The following is a 27,756-nucleotide window of genomic DNA, read 5'->3' on the forward strand; positions in this document are numbered from 1 at the left end:
AAGGCAGGAAACAATCCCTGGCTAGCCTACTGCAGGGCGCGCTCACACACACACACATACACACACACACACACACACACACACACACACACACACACACACACAAACTAAGCACAAACTAGGGTCAAATTAGAATCACCAATCCACCTAACCTGCATGTCTTAGGACTGTGGGAGGAAAACAGAGTACCCGGCGGAATCCCACGTAGACACGGGGAGAACATGCAAAATCCACTCAGGGAGGACCCATCATAGAAACAGCTGAATATAAATCAAGAGATTTTATGCTCAGACTATATAATGCACTAATGAGAAAGCATCTGGAGTATTGTATGCAATTCTGGTCACCATGGTACAAGAAAGACATAGCAGCACTTGAAGCTGTGAAAAGGAGAGCAACTAGGTGTATCCCAGGACTTGAAGACATGTACTACTCTGACAGACTCAGAGAATTAAATCAGTTTAGTCTTGAGCATAGGAGACCTAATCCAGGTATTTGAAAATCCTCAAAGGCATTGATAAAGTAGATCTAGCCAAATTCTTTTGACAAAATGGCTAATCACGTAATCAAGGACGCCAATGAAAATTTAAGGGAAGTGCTTTAGGACTGAAGATGTAAGTGATTCTTTAATCAAAGAGCTGTGGGAATCTGGAACAAATTACCGCGTCATATAGTTGAAGCAGAAGCCTTGAAAACTTTTAAGAAGTATCTGGATGAGATATTGGGACAGCTTTTCTATCAACTAAACAAACAAGCTTGATGGCCTGAATGCCCTCCTCTTGTTTGTCAGATTTCTTATTTTCCTATTATTACATTCTAAATAGGCACCGAGGTTAGTGTTATTGCCTCACAGCTAGCTCTGGGTTTGAATTTGTGTATTTGTGCTCTCACATCTCAAAGACATACTATATTTGTTCTCTCCTTACCATGCCCTTGTTGCCTATGATACTATTTTTTGTAATGTCAGATTTCTTTGAAGAAATCCTAACAATTAAAATACATCATTAAAATTCCACACATTGCAAAACCTCTAAGATAGTTATGGCTAATAAATGGTTATCTTTAATTTTCAATATGAAGTTATCTACATGTCAGTTCCACAGAATGTCTACTAAAGTCATTGGGCCTGAACTACCACTATTGAGTGCTGAAAATCCTGGATGTCTACGGTTCTTTGACTCTGCTCAGTGGTAGCTCAAGTGATTTTTTTTCTGATTGTGCTATTTGGGTGCTTTCTCATTCAGTGGGGTAGCTGACTTCTCAATCTATCAAAAACAACATAGAGCAAATGGTTTGTGTCTTTTGAGTGTTTTTAGCCTGTTTAGAACTGTTTTTTTATACACTATCCATGGGTCCATGAGATTATGACAATAAAATAAAATAAAGTAACAAAGTAAATTATTTTGTCCCTTCAATGAAATGCCAAACAGTAATATAATACCATACCACATGAGAAAAAGTCCAATCACTTAAGTACTATATTAATTTTATAGACTAAGTGATCACAACATACCGCAAATAGACTTGTTAAAGACTGTCTTAATGAAACCAACCTAAGTACAATAATTCAATGAAGATTAAAGTACCAGCGCAAAGTAACCATGGAGACCACTAGCTATTACCATACTAGTTGGAATTCTTTGGTGACTCTGGGAGACATTTTTATGGGCTCCTCTACAGCTGGCTCTAAAGCTGCTCATCAGCATGATGGAATGACATGTCATACTGTTGATGTCTCATCTTCAGACTTGTGCATCCTGTCAATGCCATTACAACATGATCACTTACCATTTTATGTTTTCTACAAGAACAATCCTTTTGTTATTGTGGTTTATGGCAACAGCATCATCAATTAATTTGCTGTGCATTGCAAGTTGGTCTTCAATTGTGAATGGCCTGCAGTGTCAGGTTGCTGTCATGAGGATCAGTGCTGCAGTTTCTCAGATAGTTTTTTAGACAGCAAATGCCAAGAGGAACTCTGTTCACAGGCCACAGATGTTATAGACACTGTCATCAGGATATATTTCAGTTTGTACAAATCCAAAAAGACATCATTATGGTGTCATCAGCAATTAAAACATTTGTTTTGTCCTTGTTATTCTTTCCTTTCAAGTAGATGAACAGCTTCTAAAAACTCAGTTGCAGGGTGAACATTTAGACCATGCAAACAACATTAAAAATGTGTGCATGGCAACATACATATCATGTTTGCAGGAAGTCTTAAAGTTTTTCCTGTACCCCCATTATTTTATATGTGACTGCAGTCCCGATAATGCATTGACAGACACACACATTTATGTCAGTCTTACAACGACCTAGTGTCTGCATCCACACCATGCGCTGAAGTGTCAAAATTCCTCATGCATGACATTGCTGTGCAAATAGCGCACTACCACTGACATTTCTTACATCTTAGTTATGCCCTTACATTTATCTACCATAACTGCAAAGTGAATGATCTCTTTAATTTCCATAATTTATACGGCTCAACACCATATCTGAATGCTAGGGTATGTGTATGTGTATTTGTATGTGTATGAGTTTTTGTCCTTTTTGTGATCTTGTGATTTAACCCCATACCAGGTAGTATAAAGTTTGCTTTCCACCGTAGCTGTCATGTATTCCTTGTTTTTTGCACTTTCATTGAATGTCTATTATCTATCACATTGTTTATTTTGAGCCTTTTTGTAATATAAATTAATTCCATGCCTCCCTTGAAATTTAGTGTTATCCAGATACATTATGTGTTCTAAAAGAAGCAAAGGTGTTAAACTAATTAGGAATATGAATGCATAAAGTGTGAGTTTTACATGATATTTATGATTATTTTTCTAAAGTGCCTACATATAATAAAATACCACATCTTTGGTTATAGAATATTCCAACCAAGAAAACTAATCAAACCTACTGTGATTAAAGTTCCTTTGCTGGGGACCACATTTTTCCATTGGGTATTTCTGGAGAGCTGGATGACAACTAATATCATTTAAGTCAGTGGACCGGCCTAAGCTTGCAGAATACACTGTTAGCACTAGACAAAGAGCATCAAGGCGATTCTCTTCTCTCTCCTGTTCTTTTTGATCCTTTTCCAGATCACTTTCTGGCACTTCTCATCTGCTGTCACCTTCTTCAATATAATCTCAAGCTGGCATCATCACTAGTTCAACTTCCATGGTAGAATTTCAAGGTAGAAGCCATTTAGATGGAAGCAGAGAACACTCCTTTTTAACACTTGTACTGTACGAAACTAGATGCTGCTAGCTAGGTAATTTTGCACACTCACCTTTTCCCCCTTGGAATATTATAACTAGTTGGTTCTTAAGCTACATATTAAGTTTAGAGGTGCACATATGAACATAACATAAACAATGCCCATTGTGGAAGCTGCACAGATCTACAATTAAATTGTAAACATTTTTGACAGTGGTAGCCCCAAGTCCTGCCTGAATGAAGACTGTGCAGTGTTGTTTGAAGCTTGGGAGGCATTGTGGCACAAAAGTTAATACTTATGCCATACTTCCCCTGAGACCTTGGTTAAAATCTTGGTATCTGTGTGGTCACCCAATACGAATGCGGGTAGGTATGTGCTGTGATTGAGCAGTGTCACATAGAGGCTTTAGCTTCTCAATCTCAACACATACTGTATCTAACTTAAAGCCTTTAATATTTATGGATTCTGAATATATACAAATTAGCAAGAGTATCACCATTTAGTGTAGCTCTGCAGGACATGGTAAACCACTAATGATCCTTGAGTGACAGGCACAGTCAATTGTCATTAAATCATAAATGTATTTGGTATAGTCTATCGTTTTATGCAAATATTATATTATAGACAGAATTGCATAGCACAATGAACCAATATATCTCATTGTTAAATCTGCATAACTGAACCTACTGGAAGTCTGAGATTTGTAAAACAAAGAATAAAATGAATTCACAGCATGGCTTTAGTTATGTGCAGATAAAGAAATGTGCATTACAACAGAAACATTTAAACGGAAACTTTTGAATATAACAACTGCTTATAGCTTTTCTAAAAATGTACAACAAAAACTTGAATAAATCTGATAAAAATAATAAAAATGTGACATTCCAGTTTATTAGTGAAAGATAAAACTGAGACATTCGATTTAGAGGACATTAATATAAACAATAAGCACTCAAAAAATGCTATAGTTTAGTTTAAGAAGTGTTTCTGGATTGGCGTTCCACCCTCCTCCTGATGGTATAATAGTTCATTATTCATTGGGGTGGGAGGGTTCCCGCTGCACCACTTTGTAGCAAAGAGTATCATATTTAGCCAAATTCCTGGGTGGTAGTGGTGGGGAGTTCCATTCACACCTCAATCCATCCTTCTCTTTCTAAACCATCTCATTCTAATTTAAGGTTTTGGTGTTTCTGGCAAACATTGGGTGGAAGATGGGAACCGACCTTTAATGGGGTGCCAATCCATTGCAGAGAATCCTTTCGTACTAATTAAATAACATGCCTTTTTAATGTGGATGGAAAACCAGAGTAAATATCATACAACCATGAGGAGTTTGTGCACACACCACACAATGAATAGTTCAACATTCCTGATATTTTATTACTAAAGTAGGCATCGCTTTCTAAAGTGACTAAACTTTTTGTTGAAAGTTTTGCAGGTTTGAATTGGAGGGAGAAAATGCCAGCAGACTGTATGCATTCTTCTTTAATTCATGTTCCCCTGCTGGTTTCAAATGCATGCAGTGGTGCCCCCTTGCACCCCCTCTAGCACCGGCAGCACTATCGCCTATGCTTATTTAGGATTAGGCATCAGTGCTCATGTCTGTTTAGGCCTTATTATTCATCTCTGTGTTCCATTAAGGTTAGGACCTATAAAATGATGAATGCCAAGTTTCGGAAATGTGAAAGAATTGGCCTGGGCCAATAAAGTTAAAAGCACACATGGAGATAATTCCACACGTGTAATGAGTCTGAGGAATAGGAAGGTACAACGTAAATGATGGAGTCCGACTATGCTAAGATTTACTTTGGATTCAAAGAATACTTTTTACTTCCAAACTCAGCAACTGTGAAGCATCTTGACATCAATGGCTTGTATATTGTCTTCTCAAATGCTTTGATATAAAAGCTGCCATTTGATATGTGGAACAGGTAGGGTCTCTAGAACAGTCTAACATTAGCATTAGGCAAACCTTGAAGTATTACACGGTGTCCAAAGTAGGAAAGAATTCTAAAAAAAGGAACATGCACGCATAACTCTTACAGAGGACCCCGTTAAAAGCTTTGGAAGCAACATAGTACGGCTTTTTCATAAAAGCCGGCTTGTCCGTTGCTCAGCTGAAGAAATTAAAAAAGCAAATGCTTTAACTTATTAAAGTGTGTGTTAAGTGTTAATGTTGCTTTGGCTTTAGGATCAAACAGTAGATAAATAAATATATAAATAAACAAGAACATCTGCAGGACTTGTATATTGGTTACTAAAAGCTCATTCTAAACAAGAGACAAATTATTTCTCAGGAGACATGCCTTGAATTAAGCACACAAGCCAGATTCTAAAAATGAAAGAGTTTTTCTTTTTTGTTTGCAGTTTCCAATCTGCACCACTTAAGCTGCGTTGGCAGAAGTGGAGTTTGTTCTGGTTTTTAAGTGCTTGTTAGTTGGGGTGAGGGAAATCCATCCTGTTTGACATATGGGCTCATTAGGAGGCTTGCCAGGGCTGTATTAACACCCTAAGACATTATACTGTATATGTTACTTGGTTTTATAATCATTTGAATATTTTCTCCAAATTGCATATTTTGAAATGGTCTAAAATGTATTGATTGACTATGGTATTAACAATGCCTTAAAAATGTCCAGAAATGACTAAGTGGACAGTCCTCTTATGAAGGTTTACAGTGCCCCAGATAATCATCATTAAGTCAAATTACCTCAGTTTTACAGGGACGTTTATGTGATTTGAGAGAGGGACAGTTTTTGGTGGACCCTTACTTTGTCTGACCTGCTACAACTGCTCTAAATCTGAACTCTTCACTCAGCAATCTGTCAGGAAGACTTGTCGTTTTGATGCCTTATTCCTGTGTTGTAAATCCATTGTAATGTGTGAGGTAGATTCTCAAATAACAGTTAACTTGACTTTTTTTATGCTGTGCTTCCCCTACCTTGGGTGTGTACAAATTGTAAATCTCCCACATATGTTACAAACAGCTTTGCATGCAAAAATATTTACTTCATTTAGAGAGCATGAGAAGAATTCACAAACTAGAGGTCTCAGTTAGGATATTGACAGCATTACTGCAAAACTAAAAATTGCAGTGGGTCACTTTGTTTAAATATCACTCTGCCATTTCTGATAAAACCCACTGGCACTTGTGTCACTCCTATAATCAGCAAGTAGACATATACAACAGAATCACCAGTTCCACCACATTGTAAACAGGTTACAGTCAAAAGATGTTCTGTGTCTTAAAAAAATAAACATCCAGAAGTTTGGGCTTTGAATAAATATTCAGCATTGAGCAGCTCATCTGTTGATGCTGAAAATAAAGGGTTCATAATTGTCAAATCTATAGTCTCAAATGTTGGAATTCCAAGCAATGAAAACCCAGCAATTCAAGTTAAAAATAGGTTTCCAGGTATCAAGGCTTGTAATACTGAAAATAAACTGTTCAAATTTGTTGATGATGAGATTGCTTCTTTGATACTAGATACTGACACTAATGAACATTGTTTTCAACAATCTGACTTATAGAGGTGCTTCATTTTTGTGTGCACAAAAGTCAGAATTTAATTATCTGGCCCATTACCAATCATATATGAAGTGTAGACTGCTCTTGTCTTTCTATTTGTTACAGATCTGGACTGCATCTAAGGCTGTATCCTATGTAAATAATGGGGATGCATTTTAGGAAAAGTGCCGGATGTTGTAACAAAGTTAGATCCCAGTGAAGTCAAGTTTACTGGATGGGAACTCAATTCTTACTTTTTTATCCCAAAATATAGCCAAAAAAAAAAACTCTTCAGAGCATTATCTAGGCTCTAGTTTTTTGATCGTAGACTTATACCTTCAGTAATTATGTGTGCACATCTCAGAAAATATTTCAGAATCATCACCATATACAGACTATGGTTCAATATCAAATTACTGTCAGATGTTTTGGGGTGCCTTTGTAAATAACTTCTTTTAAATTGAAGCTTTCAATTTTAAAAAATGGCTCCTTCACAGTAAAGTATTTTAAAAAGTGATCTCATAAACATTTGTTTTTTTCCTTAGGAAATAAAGCTGTTCTTGTTACAATGCACACAGCACTAAATATGACAACATTTAAATTACTCACATTTTTATCAGGGAACATTTTGCCAAAACTTGATTTTCAAGGACTGCTGCAGTCATTAAAGTTCAGTTTTTATATGATGTATATGATATGTTTTGGTGTGGAATGGGTTTATATGAAGGACGTGGTCATGGGTTGTGACTTAAGTTTAATTTTGTTTGTGTGTGTGAGAAACATGGGGGATCAGCACAGGGCCTGGTGAGTGTTACAGAAATTCACTATGTGAAGAAAGGCATACTTTATCCATTTACATGTTTGACGTAGACAAGTAACAGTGAAAAGAATGTTTTTTCTTAAAAAATTCACTCAGAGCAATTAAAATCAGAATGTTCAAATCACATACAGGCACCCAGGACCAATTTCCTATTCAGATACATCCATTTTTTACTTTACTTTATTTTTTTAGGAATTAAAACAAAACACTATTATTAGCAAGTGCTCATAAATCACTGCACTCTCACTGCATAAACAGTTGAGGATATACCATATGTGTTTAAATGAGCCATTCCCAGGACCAAAATAGGATTTTTACATATTATGCTTTAAAACAGGTGTCTAAGTCAAATCCTGGAGGACTATGGTGGCTGTAGGTTTTGTTCCAAACTCTTTCTTAATTAACATCTAACAAATGGTTGTGCAGCATATGTTCCAGGAGAGCAAGCATGGGAAACACAACATCTCCCCCTGGATGCCAGCTGGCAGCTTCCCTGGGTTGCAGCGGTGCCTCGGAGGTGAAGGTGAAGAACAATAAAAGTTTTCTTGGTTTTTATACGTGCCTCCATGTCCATCTGTGTCGGGTCAGGTGCCTATATAGCACCTTTGTTACATGGTATACATAAGACCCAGTTCTTCTGTGTTAACTTTAAGTGACATTCTTTTTGGGGTGAGAGACCTGTAGCCAGACAATAATGAGATGTAAAGCCATACAATAGATGACCATCTAATTAATCATGTTTGCACCAGAGTGTCCATCATACAATATCTGTTTCAATAAAATATCTGAGATGAAAAATGTGAAGGACTGAGAAATATTGATCTGATCAGGGTCACAAATCATGTTAATGTTGCTCTCAGAAAAAGAGAAAATTAAGAAGCTTCATAATGTTTCATCAACAGTTCGAAAGGGCATCTAATTAAGAAATTAGTTACAGAAAAAATGGTGGACCCCCAGAAAATGAGTCTGTCCTTGAGATAGCTGGTCAGTTATTGGCTAACTCCGCATCTCATTATTGTTTTGCTGCTGATTAAGGAAAAAGAAGAGACAAATTAAATTTAAGACAAAGAAGAACAATAGATTCCATTAGCAGCACTAATCGGTTAATAATTAAGAAAGTAATAGTAATAGTGACAGCCTTCAGCAACTGTAGCCCTCCAGTATCTGAGTTTAACATACTTGCTGTAAAAGCTATGAGTGGGTTGTTTTTCACATATTTTAATGTCTCATTTTTTGCACACATTTTGGACAGTCTCATAGCAAATTATTTTTATATAAATCACAAGTACAAAACTATTATGACAATGACAAATGATGAATTCTTAATCATAGAAACTACAGATTTACATGTAGGGGGATGTCTTGTCAAGGAAGAGTGATTTTTATGTGAATTCGCTTATGACATTCTATATATAATGAGTGTGTCTGTGACATTAGTGGCCTGACTGAAATTCCACAATCACAGAAAACAGCAGTGGACTGAAAGGCATATCATTTTCATGTTAGGTCATGCAGAAAATCCTGATCCTGCATCTTCTTGTCCAAAGATCATTTAAGTTAAATGCCCTCCTTAACTCTAAATAGCACAGAAAATTCAGAGAGATCCTCATGTGTGTCTTCTGCTACCGTGAGATGAGTATTTCTTCTCATCACAATCTCTAAAACAACAGTATTATAGTATAGCTTAGCAAGGTTGTCTAGCCATTAGTTAATTTTTTCCTAGTTGGTATGGTCAAGTCAAGTATTAGTTTACCAACTGGTTTACTCACTATAAATAGTAAATTCATATTTTTTTACGTTGTATTTAGAACAGTGAGAACATTTAAACAGCTAAAAGCCCTTAGGCAATAAGTGTGATATTTGTATATCTTTAGCCTATTAAATAACTGGAAGCACAGAACTGTTGTGATTATTGTCTAACAGCTTGATAGTCCTGTATTTTAATCAGAAACTATTGATCATTTTCATTATGGAAGTTGTATGTTTTCTCTGTGTTTGCTAGGATTATTTTAACTACCATAGTTTTCTTTGCACATATCAGACATAAAAGGGGGTGTTCAAAATTGGGCCTGTGTGTATGTGTGCATAAGCGGGGTCTGTGATGGACTGGCACCATGTCCAGGGTTGGTTCATGCCTTGTGTCTAATGGTGCTGGGACAGACTCTCTCATAACCTTGAACTGAATTTAATTGGTTTCACATATAAGTTTGCAAAATTATTAAGTTTCAAAAGAAAAATCAATATGTAAAGTATATGCTTTTTTTAGGAAACAAACAGTAGTATGACACCAAAGGTATTCTGTTCACAAATTGCATTCAAATTGAACTCATAAGTCTGTGACTAGTAATGTGCATCAATTCTCAACATGGGCATGTAACATTGGACCAAGAAATACATTTTTATACATCCATCCCGGTAAATCTAATGCATAGCCATATTAATATGTGTGACTGAGACACCTGCACATGTCCTGCTTCAGGACATATCTACTTTCAAAAACATCCTGACTTGTCACCTTATTTTCTGTATTGTGAAAGAACTGCAATGCTATCTTCTATTTATTATTACTGTAATCTGTATACTAAAATGCTAAGAGGTGTAATTTCCACAATGCGTTTGCCAACTTACACTCAATCAGAATTCAAGATACGGTGGTATTTGAAATCTTTATTATCAAAAAACAGTGCAGAAAAATGTCAGAACTTGAACTGGATTCATGTTATTAAGCTAATTAATAAAGTAAAAATATGCTCTTTTCACATCTACGCTCCATCTACAAATTTAGTAGGGGGCACTGTATTTTCATGGTGAGTCGATACATGATTACAACACAAATAATCCTATCAAGAATTTTGCCCTCACGTTTTTTAAGTGGAAGAACTTTTTCTTCAACATCTTCTACTTACTTAAACCCCACCTAGGAATGAAAGCTTGATAATATTCCATTCAGATAACACGATTTTGCATGGCATACAATTGAATTCCAATGAAGATGGGCGTGTGCTACATCTCTGTTTGACACCTTTTGCTTTAGTTTTTACAATGGGCATCTTGCTGTTAACCAGTTCTCTGTCTTGGGTTGGGGTTTTTACTGTTGTTTAAGACAAATGAAGTTTCTTGTATCATTTCAAAATAAATAAATAAATCCAATGGATATAAGCATGCATCAGTAGAGGTCTTAAATAAGTCAAGCAAGGATAAGCAGAAGCTGTATACCAGAATTGTGAGACCACATCTGGAACAGCAAGTGCTGAAGTTCATGACAGTGCTGACATTTATACAATGAAGACTAGATTAACTGCAGAATTGTGCAGTTTGAGCTATGTGAAATGACTGAAACGGTTTGAACCTTTTCATCTTGAACACAAATACATTAAGAGGTAACGTAGAAAAGCAGTAAAATAATCAGTAATCAATATGTCGCTGTGATTTGTGTTTTTAAACAATGTGTAGACATACTGTATGTATTCAACTTTTACTCTGTTCACACACTCAGATGTAGATTTTGCCTGCATTTATTTACACACACAAAATATGTAGCTTGTACTAGAAGAAAAAATGTACTCAGAGTGAAACAATGTATAAGCGTAAATATCAAAGCATAGCTGTGTAAAAACAAGATTCTTTTATAGTTTTTTTACACAAAATGTTCCAGAATTCCATTACAGAAAGAGGAAAGCTCAAATGGGTGTGTAAATTAATTAATAATTTATTAGATTGATTTTAAAAGTATATTGCAATAAGATGATAGAAAGTTAAGCAACCATACACTTCTGGCTATCTGCATTGTAAAGGTTTAAAATGTAGGCCAATGAACATTGCCGCTCAGTCTTCGGAATTTTACTTTAGACTAAGACATCTGAACATCGCTAATTAATAAAGAGCTCAGCAATAGATAAGAAACATTACATGTCTGTCTTACAATTTTTCCAGTTGCTTTAATGATGGTCTGCCTTACTGTGCTTCAGTGGCTCTTTGTCAATTTAATCCTGCAGTAAATGTCAAATGTTTTTCTCTTATGGCTGAGTATTTTAAATTTTGCCATCTGCTTAGAATTGTGTGCTTCACAGGTTGATATTAGGGGGTATGAAGAAAAGAAACATTTTTTCAGGGAGGATGTGCTCATTTCAAATGTAGTTACTTTATCAAAAGTGTTCACAGTTATGAAAGGAGTTAGTAAGGTGATTATCCAGTGTTACTCTGAATGAATTCCTCATCAAAAAGGCAAGGACATAGATGTCAGATTGCCAATTTTAAATATGACACAAATTTTAAAAACAATCTGTTAACAAAGTAAACTATAGCTGTAGGAAACAAGTTTCCAAGTAGAGTAGATGTGAGTAAAACCCACAGTGTCTTAATCAAAGTGATTTAGGCATACCATAAGTAGATCATTAGGGCAATAGTTGATCAAATTTGATTGGTACTGATTTCTAAACAGAAGGCAAATGAACAGTTGTAATTCCAATTTCTACTTTTAAAACTAGGATATATATATAGCTGAAATACCAAAATCAAACAGAAAACATACATTTATAGTCAGTATGAATGCCTTATCAGAGCAGCAAATTCACACACTTTATTTGCATTTCTTTAGAAGTGCTTTGACTTTTATAAACTGTAGCAAAGTTTAACTAAAGAAGGTCAGATACTCACATGTATGGTACATGTACAAAATAACATCACATGTGTACAAGTGCAGGCCAGTGACTCATATGTCACAGTATTTGTACACTTTCATACATCAATGCGCTCAGAACATGGAAACATTTACAAGTCATCAAAAACATTTAAATAGCAGAGATGCTGTAATACAATGCTCAACATAAATAATAATATACTGACAAGTGCTATCCTAGCCCAAATCTCTTATTTAAATATTTATGTCATGTTCCTTTCAATGTGACATTTAAAGAAAAATCTTACGATTCTTTTTTTTAATTGGATAAATAAAAATGCATTGTTTTATTTCTTAAAATGCAGAAACAATACAAGTATTTAAGATATTTAAGTTTGTAACATAAAACAGATCTACTGTTTAGCTTTTTACTTTTAGTAAAAAATCAACTTAATTTACTTCAATTATTTATTTTTTAATATTCCCACTTATTTAAAACCTAAAAAAATAATGTTTTTCTCCATAGTATCTTCACAAATAGACAGTGTAGAAATTGTTGCACTACTAAGCCAGAGTTATGTTATTATTTTTTAGCGTGTTCTGATGCTGCTAGTATATGAATGCTGCTAATGTCTAGTTAGAAGTTTCTTTTGTTTGTGTAAATCCAACAAATGTGCTGAATCCAGGCGCCAACCTATGTATTGAACCTCATCTTTAGCATGGCTGACGGTACCTTGTCCTCTAACTAATAGCTAAAGGAATGTCCCTCTTGCTAGTGACAATTAATAATAACTCTTACCAAATTATAGATAGATAGATAGATAGATAGATAGATAGATAGATAGATAGATAGATAGATAGATAGATAGATAGATAGATAGATAGATAGATAGATAGATTTAGTCATGATTACTCTATTTATCTGACTGTTAGAACAATATTATTAGTTTGCAATTGTCTCTTGGAAAAAGCATTTAATATAATGGCCATTGTAAGCAGCAAAGGTAGAGCTATATTTTTTCAAATACATTTTGAAAGATAATTAAGGAAATCACAGATATTTTCCATATCAGATTATTAGATAGATTAAGTTAATTTGCATTGGAAAACAAAAATCATTATTGACTGTAGGAGCAGCTGTCTGAAGCAGATGTCTAACATATAAACCAGTTACTTCACCTATCTGACAGCCTGTTTTTAGAATTCAATGCCTTCAAACATATAGAGAATACATGCTAGTACACTGATAGATGAGATTATACTAAAAGAACAAACATGAGAACAAGTAAACATTTGTTCACCACGAATCAAAAGTAATTGTTTCATTTCACTGATTGAATTACCATTGCATTTTAAACACAATTCAAGCGGTAAGAAATTATGCAGCAAGTTCTTTCATTTTTCTGGAATTACAAATCTGTCTCTTTATAAAACACATGCACTGCTGACTGTATAATAAAAGATTATTAACTTATGGAATATGTCCAATCCAACCCACTAGTTTCTCTTTTTCTTCTACTTTCTGCTGCTCCCTTTAGGGGTCGCCACAGTGGATCATCTTTTTCCATATCTTCCTGTCTTTTACATCTTGTTCCGTCACACCCATCACCTGCATGTCCCCTCTCACCACATACATAAATCTTCTCTTAGGCCTTTCTCTTTTCCTCTTTCCTGGCAGCTCTATCCTTAACATCCTTCTTCCAATATACCCAGCATCTCTCCTCTGCACATGTCCAAACCAACGCAATTTCGCCTCTCTGACTTTGTCTCCCAACCGTCCAACTTGAGCTGACCCTCTGATGTACTCATTTCTAATTCTATCCATCCTCGTCACATCCAGTGCAAATCTTAGCATCTTTAACTCTGCTACCTCCAGCTCTGTCTCCTGCTTTCTGGTCAGTGCCACCATCTCCAAACCCAACCCACAAATTTCTAAAAGATGTAATTTTAAATCAAGACATATCTGTCAAAAGTAAGCAAACTGTGGTATATGAACTGGTGGTGTTTCACCATTCGAGTGAGTCAATGTCAGCTGCATATACCTTTGACTTTCTTTTTTAAATACCCCACTGTTGGTTGTCATTTTATTCTTCAAAGTCAATATAATTTTATTTTATAACATTAAAATATGCTTCATAAACACCTAAAGGCACAATACAGTAGGAAATGGTCATTATGAGAGGACAGGTTGAACTAGTCTTTCCTCAGAACAACTTCATGTCATGTTAAATATTTTTGAAATATAGCACTAAGTACTAAATATGAGTCAGAAATTACTGCAATTGATATGTGTATGCCAATAAAAAACAATGCAATGTATTCTGCAGTGGAAATTGCAGGTATACATAAGGCTATTAAGGCAATACACTGCATCTTGTTTCACAAAAAAAAACACTCATTTGTATCCAAAGTTCATGCTTTCAGCAATCATATTTTCCTCTTAGTTTCATCCCAATACAAACCTGCCTGCTTTTGTAATAATCATCTCCGTTCCCACTTCATGGAACCTCTTCCATAGATCTTTCTCATGAAGGCACACCTTGATGTTCTGAATGTTCTGAAATAAAAGAATAGATTAGGGACACTTTCCGAGTTACCAGACAATTGTATATAATTGAAAACAGCACCATTAAGCATGTTTATATTAAAAGAAAAAGTAAAGAAAAAGACAGAATTTCAAATGTCTAGCACATTGGTCTCTTTGTTTGGAAAATGCAGTGATATTTGTTTTGTTTTCTCTAATAGCACCAATTTATCTTAGATGATGGATGGAGTCCATCAGCTTCAGACAGATACAGTTAAGAAGGTCAAGGTTGACATTTTTTTAAATGTTACTTTATGTCACATTTCTAAGATTTGTTCCAGGATGACTTGGGATTTTGGTGCAACCAAGTGAGTGCTGAACTGGCAAGTGGTAGTTGTTGAGACCAAATCTATAAATCAAAGTAAGTATTTTGTTAGCTTGTCTGCAAGGATAAATACCCAACACAAATCATAAGAAAATTGGCAGACATAGTTGTTTACCTGTAGTAGAGACACTGTGCACCTGAACCAAAATTACAAGTGTTAGATTTACCCCTATGCGATGCCCATTACCATGTCCATAACCACCTAAGGTAATATGGCCACTGGCACAGACCATGCAGACCAAACTCTTCTGTCTGTACTTCTGTGCTAGTGCAGCCTATTAGCTCATCTAGCATCTCTTCTGTAATTGGTCATAATGGAGTTCAGGGATTTTATCCATGCACCCACTTTCCAAACCTACTTCTTCCATTTCAGTAATACAGCCTGCCCTGATAAGTCTGAATGCAAGTTAAGAACCAATAGTGCATCAGTGGGCATAGTAATGCTGAAACACCCCAAGACATTCATACTGCTCCAATTCAGAAACACCAATTAACCTGACAAGCACATCTTGGAAATGTGAGAGGAAAGTAGACTACCCAGACAAAACTCATACCAACAATGTGTAACATGTTAATTGGACAAAGGCAGTGACTGAGCTTGGATTAAAATCCACGATTTTTAGAGTTAGGAGGTATAATGAGGGCTACCACCCTACCATGTCACCTAGATTTCCATCAGTTACCACTTAAGGCCCTGCTTCTCTGCCACATGTTTATCTATGGAAGACTGTCACAACATCTGTGCTGTTCTTCAAGTAGCGGCCTAATCAACTTTCCTCCTCACTTTAATGCAGTGGCTCTCAAACTCAGTCCTGGGGACAGCATGCGGCTGCAGTTTATTTATTTTTTGTTCAGATCAACTTCTGTTTTTTATTGGGCTCCTAGCTTCTTTCTGAGTTTCTATGTTTTTGGATCAATGAATAAATTGCAAATTATAACCCATGTATCAAGCATCCCAGTTTATCATTATGAATCCGTAGCCAGTCATAACTTCTTTTGTAAATAATGAAAACTGCTGAAATTGTCGGACAGTATTTTCTACATCCATACTTTGAGAATGGAGAGAGGGATCTCTGGGACATGTTGGTAATATTGCAGCCTGGCTGTCCTTCTTTCACCCTTTTTGGTTTTTTTCAGCAATAAAGTCTTGTTTCTATATGCAGAAGATTACAATACAATGCTATATACTGCATATACTGAATAGTTATATACAGCAAACAGTTAACTCTTCCCATATATTAAATTGAGCAATCTGAACTTCTCTGGCTTTTCTGCTGTCAAAATCCACCAATTTATAAATGAATTAGATTGATTTTTTTCTTATGTACAGTATCTTTATGTGGATTTGACATGTAAGAAAAATGTGGAACTGTTAATCTTAAAACTGCAAGGTACATTACCAGCATTTGGCATAACATCAAGTTTTAGAAAGAGTCTGTATGAGAAATTAGGAAATTATTGAAGTAGCAGAACAGCATTCCAGATCATTCCCACTCACTTCAATCTCTCCTAACCAATATATCAGATCCATTTAAATGAGTTGCCAAAGCAAAGAGGCAGAAGACCAATATTTTCCATCTCTACTCCTAAGTGATGACATGTACTCTTAGGACAGAACTAGTGGTTTCTGTTTTTCCTCTTTAAGAAGGTAGGCAACATAAAAGTTGTCTGTTTTTCATATGTAGGACAGGTGACAGTGACACTGAGAGCCACCTAAAGGACAACTAGCCTGGGGTTTTTGTATTTTGAAGCTGGCAAGAGTGTTTGAAATGAAGGTTTACTGGTCAAAAGAAAAGAGGCAGGGGACATTTTTTTGAATATTTTCTGTTCTTCCTGTAGTTTGTGTCCTCTTTTTTGTGAATCTCCCATGTGTATATTTTAATATTAAAAAAAGAACTCCTTGGCATCATGGACTGGAACTTTGCTTTGCTGACATATAGAACGCATAATACATGCTGTCAGTTTCCTCCGGGTGCTTCGGTTTCCTCCCATAGTCCAAAGACATGCAGGTTAGGTGCATTGGTGATCTTAAATTGTCCCTATTGTGTGCTTGGTGTGTGGGTGTGGGTGTGTGTGTGTGTGTGTGTGTGTGTGCCCTGCGGTGGGCTAGCGCCCTGCCCGGGGATTTATTCCTGCCTTGTGCCCTGTGTTGGCAGGGATGGCTCCAGCAGATCCCCGTGACGCCGTGTTAGGATATAGAGGGTTGGACAATGACTGATTGACCGACTACATGCTGTAGACTGTGGCGCAAATAATCTTGTATGATATGTTGCTTTCTGGATGTGTGGATAGACTTTTGACCAGAGCAAGACGGATCTAGTTGTTATTGTCCATGTTGCAGTAAATGACACACATAAAGGGCAGGATGTCAGCTCTACAATTCAAATTTAAAGAGTTAGGTTCTAAGCTGAGGAGAGGAATTGACAAAATAGTGTTCTCTGAAGTTCTTCCTGTGTCATACAAAAAATCCAGATAACATTAAGGGGATCAGAACGATTAAGATGTGGCTAAAATCTTGGTGTAGGTTATAATAAGTTTACAGGGTATTGGAAGTTCTTCTGGAACAGATAGGAACTGTTCTGCCATGATGGATTACATTTGAATAGGAGTACCAACGTATTGGGGAGATATATGAGTATGTTAGTTCAAGGTCATTTAAAATAGAGAATTGGGGGAAGGAGGTTTAAGACAGGCCGGGTTTATAATTTGACATGAAAAAACAAACGGTTGTGGATTAATAATAATAATAATTCTTTACATTTATATATTGTAACATGAGATACACACAGTAATTTAATTTCTAGCCCAAAGGTAAAGTGCAGTATAGTAAAATAAGTAATACATTAAAAATTGCTTGCTTTAATGCTAGGAGTATTAAGAATAAAATAAAGGAGTTGAAATTATATGTAGCTACACATAAGCTGATATAATACAGATGACTGAAACCTGAAACATAGATGGTTACACATTGTTTAGAAATGACAGGCAAAAACAAAGGGGTGGGAGAGTCGCCATTTGAGGTAAACAGAATTTAAATATGAGGCTTTTTCATTTACATTGTGGATCACAGCTTATTCAGGATGTCTGGATTCAACTAGATAGCATTAGGGATTGAGGCGTCATATTAGGAGTGTGTTATAGACCCCCAATACAGAAAAATGTTTAAATGTACGTCTTTTTTTAGTAATATTAAGAAGACACATTTAAAGGGGAGTATTGTAGTTATGGTGGACTTTAATTAATCAAAACCTAACTTGACTAGACGTACAAAAGGCAGAGCATAAGTGCAGGAGGTTTTGGATGTTACTGCACTAACAAAGCAGAAGCCTGTCTAGATTTAGTATTATATAATAATCAGGATAGGATTCAGGAGATTTATGTGATTGAGCCATCAGGATCTAATGTCTATTAGCAGATTTCACAGTGTTGTGGCAGAGCGCATATTATTAAAGCACAAACAGTTAAATTTGATTTTAGTAGGACTAACTTTGAACAGATGCGGCAAAGCAGTCTGAAAACCAGAGATAAGTTTTTGAGTGTGAAAACAGTTGAGGAGATGTGGGGCTGGTTAAAAAGTATATTACATATACTTTTGGACAATTTCAACCCAAATTTTTAAAGCAATAAGAAATTAAACAAAATGATAAATAGAGATCAAAAAAGGAAATTACAAAGGAAACAAGAGCTGTATAAGGCATACAAGACTAGTTATTCCAATGCTAATTGAAGGGCATAAATGAGCAACAATTAAAAACAATATTAGGAAGGCTAAAAGACAGTTGGAGATAAATACTGCAGAAAATATGAAAGGTGACCTAAATTAGATTATTTAATTATTTTAGCTATAAAAGAACACTACAGAAGGAGGTGATGAGTATTTGGAAAGGTTACTTAGAATATACAGACAGTGGAATATTAAAATGCTTTGAACTTGCACTTTAATGAAGATTGTACATATGAAGAAGTCGATAACCTCCCAAAAGTAAAACAAACTAATAAGGAGGTACTTAGTGAATTAGAAATTATAGAGAGAGAAGTAGGCTAAAATCTAACAAATCACCAGGAACAGATAGCATTTATCTTCGAGTGTTTAAGGAAGTTTGTGAGTGCATATTTAAACCCATGGCATGTATTTTTTGAAAATCACACTGTAGAAATTCCTAGAAACTGGAGGCTAGCAAATATTATCCCATTGTATAAAAAGGGTGATCAGGCTGATCCAAGTAATTATAGGCCAGTAAGCTTAACATGCATCACAAATAAATTAATAGAAGTAATTATTAAGAAACAGAATGAGCAGCACATGTCTAGAACAAGAGTATTGGCAAATACTCAACATGGGTTCTGATGAGCAAAGGTCATTTTTCACCAATTACACGAGGAAGCAACAAAAGAAAACAATCAGAGAGGTGCCTATGATATTATTTATCTATACATGTAGATTTGCAGTGGGTTTTTGATAAGGAACCACATGAAATATTGGTGATTAAACTAAAAGAAGTGGGAATTCAGTGCATGGTCTGTACGAGGGTACAAATTGGTTCAAACATGGGAAGCAAAGGTTTGTAATGAGGGGAACTTCTTCAGAATTACATGATGACAAAAGTGGTGATTCTTAGGGATCATAACAATCCAGACAAAAACATAATCATTAATATTGTTAAATTTACAGATGATTCCAAACTAGGTGGAAGGCCAGATACTATAATGTAGAATCATCTAGCCTCCAGGCGTGGGCAAATTTGTTGCAGGTGAAATTTAATGAAAGTAAATGTAAAGTGTTACATGTAGGAAGTAAAAATGTTTGATTTGAATACACAGTGAGAGATCTGAAACTTCCAAGTACTCATTATAATAAGAATTTAGGGGTCATGATAGATCCATCACTGTTTACATCCAGACAGTGTGCAAAATTGACCAAGAAAATTAATAGTATGTTAGGTTATATATCATGATATGTGGAGTACAAGCCAAGGGATGTTATGTTTAAGTTATATAACGCGCTAGTGAAGCCTCATCTGGAGTACTGTGTACAGTTTTGGTCTTCAAATTACAAAAAAGAAATATCAGTGCTAGAGAAAGCCCAGAGGGGAGCAACTAAGCTGCTTCCAGGTCTAACAGATATGATCTATGAGGTGAAATTGAAAGAGTTGAACTTTTCAGTTTAAGCAGAGATTAAAAAGGGGACGTGACTGAAGTGTTTAAAATTCTAAAAGGAATTAGTAAAGTAGTACCCAGTTATTACTTTAAAATAAATTCTGTAACAAGAACATGGGGATGATGGTTGTAAACTTTTTAAAGGCGCATTTCCTACAAACATTAGAAAGTTTTTTTCACACAAATAACCATTGGCACATGGAATAAATTGCCAAGTAATGTGGTGGAGAGCAAAAGTGTACACTGTCAAAATGTCAGTAAATTTATAAAAAATATATATTATTTCTTCTTAAAGCGTTGTTTCAGTAACACTGAAGTTTCGATATTTACATAAGGAAATGCCCCTTTTTACCATATCATTCGTGGTGAACCACATGCCTTTGAATAATAGGGAAAAAAACTTAAACAAAGTTAGCAGAATTTTTTGAGGTTATGGAAGCTGATTTATGGTGGGTTGTATTCGATTGTTTCCTTATTGATGTAAAATGTGTAGTGGTGTTTGATCCTGACAATATTTTCTAATGGTTTATTGATTGGCATATTTATTAAAGTGCATGGATTTCAGGTTATTATTAAACTTTAACTTCTATAAGAATGTGTTGTAAAGAAAAAACGGTTATTTACTACAAAGTTATACCATAGAGCTAAAAATTTTGTCACCTTATTTTTTATGGTAAAATTCTGGCAACCACAGCTGCCAGTATTTTACCATAAATTCAACATTATTTTTTTACAGTGTAGGGACCTTCAAATCTCAACTTGTTGTTTTAGACAATCTAAGTGGACAGGATGGTCGAGCTGGTTGGGCTTATTGCAGCTGTTTAATAAGCAGACATCAATGTGTGTTTCAGTGCTGTTCATATGAACATGCAAGTGATTCTCAAAACATCTCAGTAGTCCTGAATCTTAGAGAGCTAGAAATGTAATGACAGAATGAGCCTTGTGCAGTGGGGATACACCGAGTGAGTCCAAGAAAGCACTTACTGTATCTTACAGCAGAATTATTGGGCCAGAAGGGCCACCAAGATTAAGGGATGTACACAATATTTTGAAGATTTGTTGCTAAGGTTACCAACTGAGAAAATGCAAGTCACTCAGAAATATTGCAGTTTGATTGTGCAAATTGTAGCTGTGAGAGAGGAAATGCCCTGGACATTTCTACTTTGGCAAAATGACTTGTTACTTTATAGCATTAGTTACACTGTCTGTACGTTTACATATTCGAAAATATTTTTTTAAAGCATGCCTTCTGCAAATTCCTTAACTTCCCCCTCACTTCTCAACAGGAGGGCTCTTTTACAACATTCGGTTTTACTGTAAGCTAAAGCTTGGCTGGTTGATCTAAAATAAAAATTACACTTGTAATTAAAGGGCCCTATGCTACAACTGAGTCTTTTTAGGCTGTGAACCAGAGAGGTGAAAAATGCTATAATCTATAATAATAATCTAATATAATCTAATTTAATATAATTTAGCCACATGTAAGCACATCCAGGAAATTTCTTTTTATTTGTATTTTTTAATACAGCCTGTTACTAACTATAGAGAACACTTGTCCATCATTCCATCCACCCATCTCTTTTTTAAATCTGCTTTTTAAAAGATTGCTATGGGGAACCTGAGTAGAGACTATCCTGACAGCAGCACTGGGTGTAAAGGTAGGAACCAAGCTGTGAATGAGACATCAGTCCATCTCAAGACATAATCAGATACACATGTGCACTCACTCACACCAGAACAACAATCATCAAGTATTTTATGAACACTTTTACCTTGTTTTTAAATCGTAAGAGGAAACCTGCGATGGATAATGTGGAGAGTATGTAAACACCATGCAGATGTCAACCAGGTTTAACCCCAGGATCTGGATTTATGAGGTAGTAGTGCTGAACCAGTTGTGGACAGGGTGTGAGTCAATCAGAGGGCACACTTGTACACACTCCATTCCAACACGTGTTTTACAATACAGTACATCAGAAACATAGACACAGGAAATACAAACACCCCACAAGCAGAACCCATCATAGGGAAGACCACCATCCACTGTACTATCATGTCACCCTTCAAAATAATTAATTTTCAACCAGGCATTCATCCACTGAACACAGATACTACAGAGTGCATACCAAAATGCAGTTCCTACATGAGTCTGACAAACAAAGAAAAAACAGGAGAAAAGAAAAGACAAAAATTAAAATCTCCACATGTAAAACTGAATTTAGCACAGCATGGTCAACAGAATCTAGGCAATATCCTTTCACTTTAGTTTATCAAACTGGCACCAGTGTCCTTTTCCTCTTTCTGATTTTACCTGATCTGGAGCATCTTCTTGGGCAATACTTCCAGCTGTGGCTGCGTCCAGTGGTGTGGGATCAAATGGAAGATTCTGGCATTGGGATGGTTTGGCTGCAGTGAAGCCTTCATCACTTACAGCTGGAGATTTTTCCTGCAGCATCGCCTAAACATAAAGCACAGGAGTTTTAGAAAGAGTAGATGATTTGACTATAAAACGTAGCAATACCCATAGAAGAAAATTAGCAATGAATGTGTCCAAACGACTTCAAACCCTTGAATTTAACATATGTAAGACCAATATTTTATACTTTTGATGACACTGCAAGAAATATCCAGCTCACGCAGCAATTAAAAGTGGAAAGTGAGTCTGAACAATGGATGAGCAACAAGAATCCTTTGGTAGACTAGCATCTTGTCATTCTTGAGCAGAAGCTGGTAAAACTGAAAGTGTATTGAGTGAGTTTTTTATTTAGAATAGTATATGCCACCAAATAAGCCTTTCTTACAACCAATCTTCTATCTGTATCTAAAAGTAGCATGAATTATTATCTTTTGAAAGAGCTTTCTGCACACCATAGTTACTCTTACAGACTTGAATCTGTTACTGAATGTGCTATGGTGTATACACTATCTATCTATCTATCTATCTATCTATCTATCTATCTATCTATCTATCTATCTATCTATCTATCTATCTATCTATCTATCTATCTATTTGTCTGTCTGTCTGTCTGTCTGTCTGTATAATTTGTGGAATTGCTATAGGGAATATCCCACATTACTTCTTGAATGCAAGTATTTTTAAAACTGAAATTACAATTATAACACTGTGAATATACATATACACTATAAATTTTAAAACGCACCTTGTTGCCTTTTGCATTCTTTTTATATATTGCTAGAACACTTTCTTTAGGAAGGGTCAGTTTCCTTAAATTCACCTCTCTCTAACCTTCATTTTCTGACAAGCCTTTCTCCCTGCCAGTGAGTTGTTGTCTGTTCTTTGCGAGTTTCAAATGCGTACAGTCAATAATCAGGTCTATATTATTTTGTCTATCAGGTCTCAATGCCCAATGGTAGCCTCTGGGACCTTCACGTCACTGATTTTCATTAATCTCTAATATAGCTTTCAGGGAGTCTTTATAATAATAAAAAAATGTATTTGTATAGCACCATTCCCATGTTCAAAGCACTTTACAGATATACAAAATGAGCAATAGGGCATATACAACTTTAGATACAAATAATATCCACATAAAGCACTAACTCTGAATTAGAATAACAGATCCTTCTTAGCACATGTACCTATCAAGTCAGTCCTGACATACTGGAAATAACATTTTTCTGAAGTCCTAGCTCTAAAAGTGCCATAACCACCACTTACCACTGCATATAGCCTAAAGGCAGTTGATTGGCCTGACAAATAACAGCGTTATGAGTGTGCATTTGTGTCACTGTGTTGAGTGATTGTCATGCAATGGAGATAGTCTTAAATTTAACTGATACAACTGACTGAAAACCCACATCCAATACTCCTGGGTGTGTGTTTATATTTAATCACAGAATATTTAAGATTACAGTTATAAATGTAGACACGTTTCCTAATAATTATAAAGTAAACATGTTAAACAGGATCAAATATGTATAATGGCTGGCATTTTAGTCTGCTTCCTCCTAGACAACAATTCTAGAACCCAGCACTATCCATCAAAGGTCAAATTATCAAACAGTTCACTTGTGCTAGAAAAATAGGTCTGAATTAGAGCCGGGTCACTCTCTATTTGTAGTTAGAATGTTCCTTTTATGTCCCTATGGGCTTTTTTCAGTTTACTCCAGTTTTCTTCCTACATCCCAATTATGTCCATATTAAGTAAATGCATACATTTCATTTCACTTTTTACAAGTGGGCTGGTGACCTGTTAATATTGGTTCTTGCCTTGTGTGCAAAGCAGCTGGAACAGACTCCAGCTCCCTGTGATGTTAAAATTCTTATTAAGAGATTTTAGTAGGTGAGTGGTATGATGGAAATAGACACTATTTTTTTCAGGACAACATGAAATGAAGCTTGAACTACTCCTCCATAAAAATATTTTTTCAAAGTTTCAACCAAATGTCTTCACTCTTAAAAAATAAAGGTGCCAGATTGGTCCTTCAGAACAATGACTTCAACGTGGTGGTTCCAGAAGGAACCATTATTAATTTAGATTTGTAATAGGTTTCATAAATAATCCTGTATTGATGATAACAGATTTTAAAACACCAGTGACTCATAATTTTAAAAGGATTCTCACTGCTTATGTTAACACAGGCCAAGTCCAGGTTTTCTTAATCAGTTAAGTGTCCTGCTAGATAGCCTACAATACATAAACAATTCATCTTTTTTCTACATTTTAGAAAGTTTTCAAAGCAGAAAGAACAAACTTCATAATCAAAAAACCATTCCCAGAATGAAATGGTACTTTGTCAAGCAATGGCTCTGTGAGGAAGCACACAACACAGTAAAGAACCATATAGCACCATTTGAGAACCATTGTTTTTTTTAAGAGACCATCCATCCACATTCTGAACCCAGTTATTTCATTATAGGGGTCACAATGGGATGGAGTCTAATGAAGTGCAATGCAAAAACTCATAATGTATGGGGTACACACTTTGATTGTGGGTCAGTTTTACAGGCGGAAACCTGAATAGCCAGATTAAACTGTGCAATCAAGGAGGGTACAAGAACTTGACATATTAACTGTGGACAAGCTGGGAATTGAGTATAGGGTCTTGAAGCTTTGAGACAGCAGTGCTCACCATTACGCAATCAAGCATTGACACCAAATGCATTTGTACATGTTAATACCATAGGGGTATGAAGAAATGAAATGACAGATAATCTGTAAACCTGGTGACAAATAAGAATACACAAAAAATGAGAGACTCTAGCAAAGTCAAAGGTTGTTGCATAATTACTGTTTCTTTAAAAACAAAGCCAAACATTAGCGTAAAACAGTGCTTTCTGGAATGGCATTAATCACTAAGATGTTAATTCAAACCATTCAATAAGGTATGGAGCCATGGAATTCAGTAAATGGTTAAAATAAATATTTATACTTCTTATTTTATGGATTACCTTCATGTTAGTTGGCATAACAATGTCAATTCCATTGTGAAAGGTCATAGTTTAGAACAGTGTTCACAGAGTTTTAGTTTAGGGAAAAAATGGCATGCCTTTGCAAAGTGTACATTCTTTAGGTATCTGTTTGAAAGTTTTTTGCTTTGTTGGTGTGTGTTTTTTTTTTTAAATACAAATACAGTACAACTGCTTGGACAAGGCAATGGTCCTGGAAAAGAAGATTTCACACAAAGGCTGAGATGAAAATTTAACTGGAAAGTTTAGCATGTAAACACTGTGAGTTCATGCTCTTAAGATAAAAGAGGAAAATGAGACCCTTATAAACTCCTGCAGACACTGGGAAAAACCAATAAAGATAAGAGCTGACAGCAGCACCGAGACTGCTGCACATCAAGCACAAGCTTTTACAGTGAAAAAGCACCTTCTGCTCAGTGGGTATGACTAAGTACACCACATAAGGTTTGAGTTTTCGTCTGCACCCGACACAAAGACTTTAATGTGCAGTTTTATTCCTGTTTCACGCTTGCATGTCTCACTTTCCTGAAATAAGGCATTCATATCTATCTATCTATCTATCTATCTATCTATCTATCTATAAGGTTGTCTTTATATTGTACGTATACACACACGTATATATATATATATACAGTATATATATATATATACACACACACAAGTAATTGACTGAGTTCATATGTGTTGTGTTTTGTAACACAATAGATAGATAGATAGATAGATAGATAGATAGATAGATAGATAGATAGATAGATAGATAGATAGATAGATAGATAGATAGATAGATAGATAGATAGATACCTTTATAAGAAACCACGCACTTCTATCCGATTAACAATAATGGTTGGGCCTTGTACTGGTGTATTTTCTTTGTCAAGGTGATAAAATTAGCTGTTGTTTTTCCAAATATGAAAGTAACAGTGGGAGCTTATAAAAATGTCAGATGTGCATTATCCTTTTTATATTTCATATTAATTCTTTGTTTATCCTAAAAATGTTTGCAAACCCTAACTCCTATGTAATTATTTTAACTAATAAAGAAGCAGGATGACACATATAATCAATGACTTAATTTTACAAATGAATAACATCTATTCTTTAAAATCATTCCTCTGTAGGGTTTTCACATATTCTGCATCAATACTTTGTCTGTATTATTAGTTTAGTAAGACAGAGTGCAGATGTAGTGCAAAATCGAGCCATAAATGAAAAAGTGCCTTGTTGATTTTTCATCCTAAATATTGCATGAAAAGAAGTAAATTAACAAGGAAAAAACAAAAGTAAAAAATGAAATTCTATAAAAATATATTACATAATTTCTTATTTGTTAGAATGGATTATCAAAATATTTATATGTTGAGACATTTTCACAATATTCATTTAAATATTTTATTTACTTACTCTTTGTGCAATTTTAATTGAATTTTACTAGTACCTTGTGACCTTTTAAAGTAAAAATAACAACAAAAAAAACTAGAACAGTAGGACATTTTATATAAAAAGTGTACTTTTAGCACAAGATTAAACATTTTTCTTGGTTTAATCAATCAGTTGGTTTTTATTTTTGTGGCATTTTAAGGAGCAAACATCACAAACCCTTACCAAAAAATTAAGAGACACAGTATAAAACTTACTGCATTTCAGACATTTTCAAAGGAGCTATAGTGTTCTCTGAAGGAACAAAAAATTTGATTAGTTTATTCTGATAAATTAATAAAAAGAAATAGCTTCACATTAAAAAATGTTTCTATTCCCTTTTGTCAGACTATTGAAAGCACATGTGTATTACAGGATATTGTTTAAAAATGAAAAAGAAAAATCAAATGCATGCAGGAGAAGCAGCAGGCCTGTACTTCTGGCCCATAGACTTTCCATTAATTTGATTTACAGTCTCCAAAGACGGGAGTATGAATATACTATGTGGGAACCATGAAAACACTGAAAACTGTTTTCTGAATATTTCACAAGTTAGATAAAGACAATAATTAAACAATATGTTTAATGCAACATCTAGCTCAGAGAGTTACAGGAAACTATTTAATATATTTTTTTAGAACTGTGTTCTTCTTTAGAAAGCCATCTACCCAAGTTTTTTTCCCTGG

At 35.2% G+C, this 27,756-nt stretch overlaps 1 protein-coding gene across 2 annotated transcripts in view; it reads right to left on the reverse strand.

Annotated features, from left to right (window-relative positions):
• The window catches only part of tbx4 (T-box transcription factor 4), a 106,726-nt gene that overhangs the window by 73,290 nt on the left and 5,680 nt on the right, over window positions 1-27,756 (reverse strand). For both annotated transcript variants that reach the window (XM_039756730.1, XM_039756731.1), the window contains exons 2-3: window positions 22,535-22,681; window positions 14,620-14,714 (exon numbers count right to left, since the gene is read on the reverse strand). In XM_039756730.1, coding sequence (XP_039612664.1) covers window positions 14,620-14,714; window positions 22,535-22,678 — 239 coding nt within the window. In that variant the 5' untranslated portion in view covers window positions 22,679-22,681. The remainder of the gene's footprint in view (window positions 1-14,619; window positions 14,715-22,534; window positions 22,682-27,756) is intronic.

The sequence above is a fragment of the Polypterus senegalus genome, chromosome 6, assembly GCF_016835505.1.
Source record: "Polypterus senegalus isolate Bchr_013 chromosome 6, ASM1683550v1, whole genome shotgun sequence".
NCBI lineage: Eukaryota > Metazoa > Chordata > Cladistia > Polypteriformes > Polypteridae > Polypterus > Polypterus senegalus.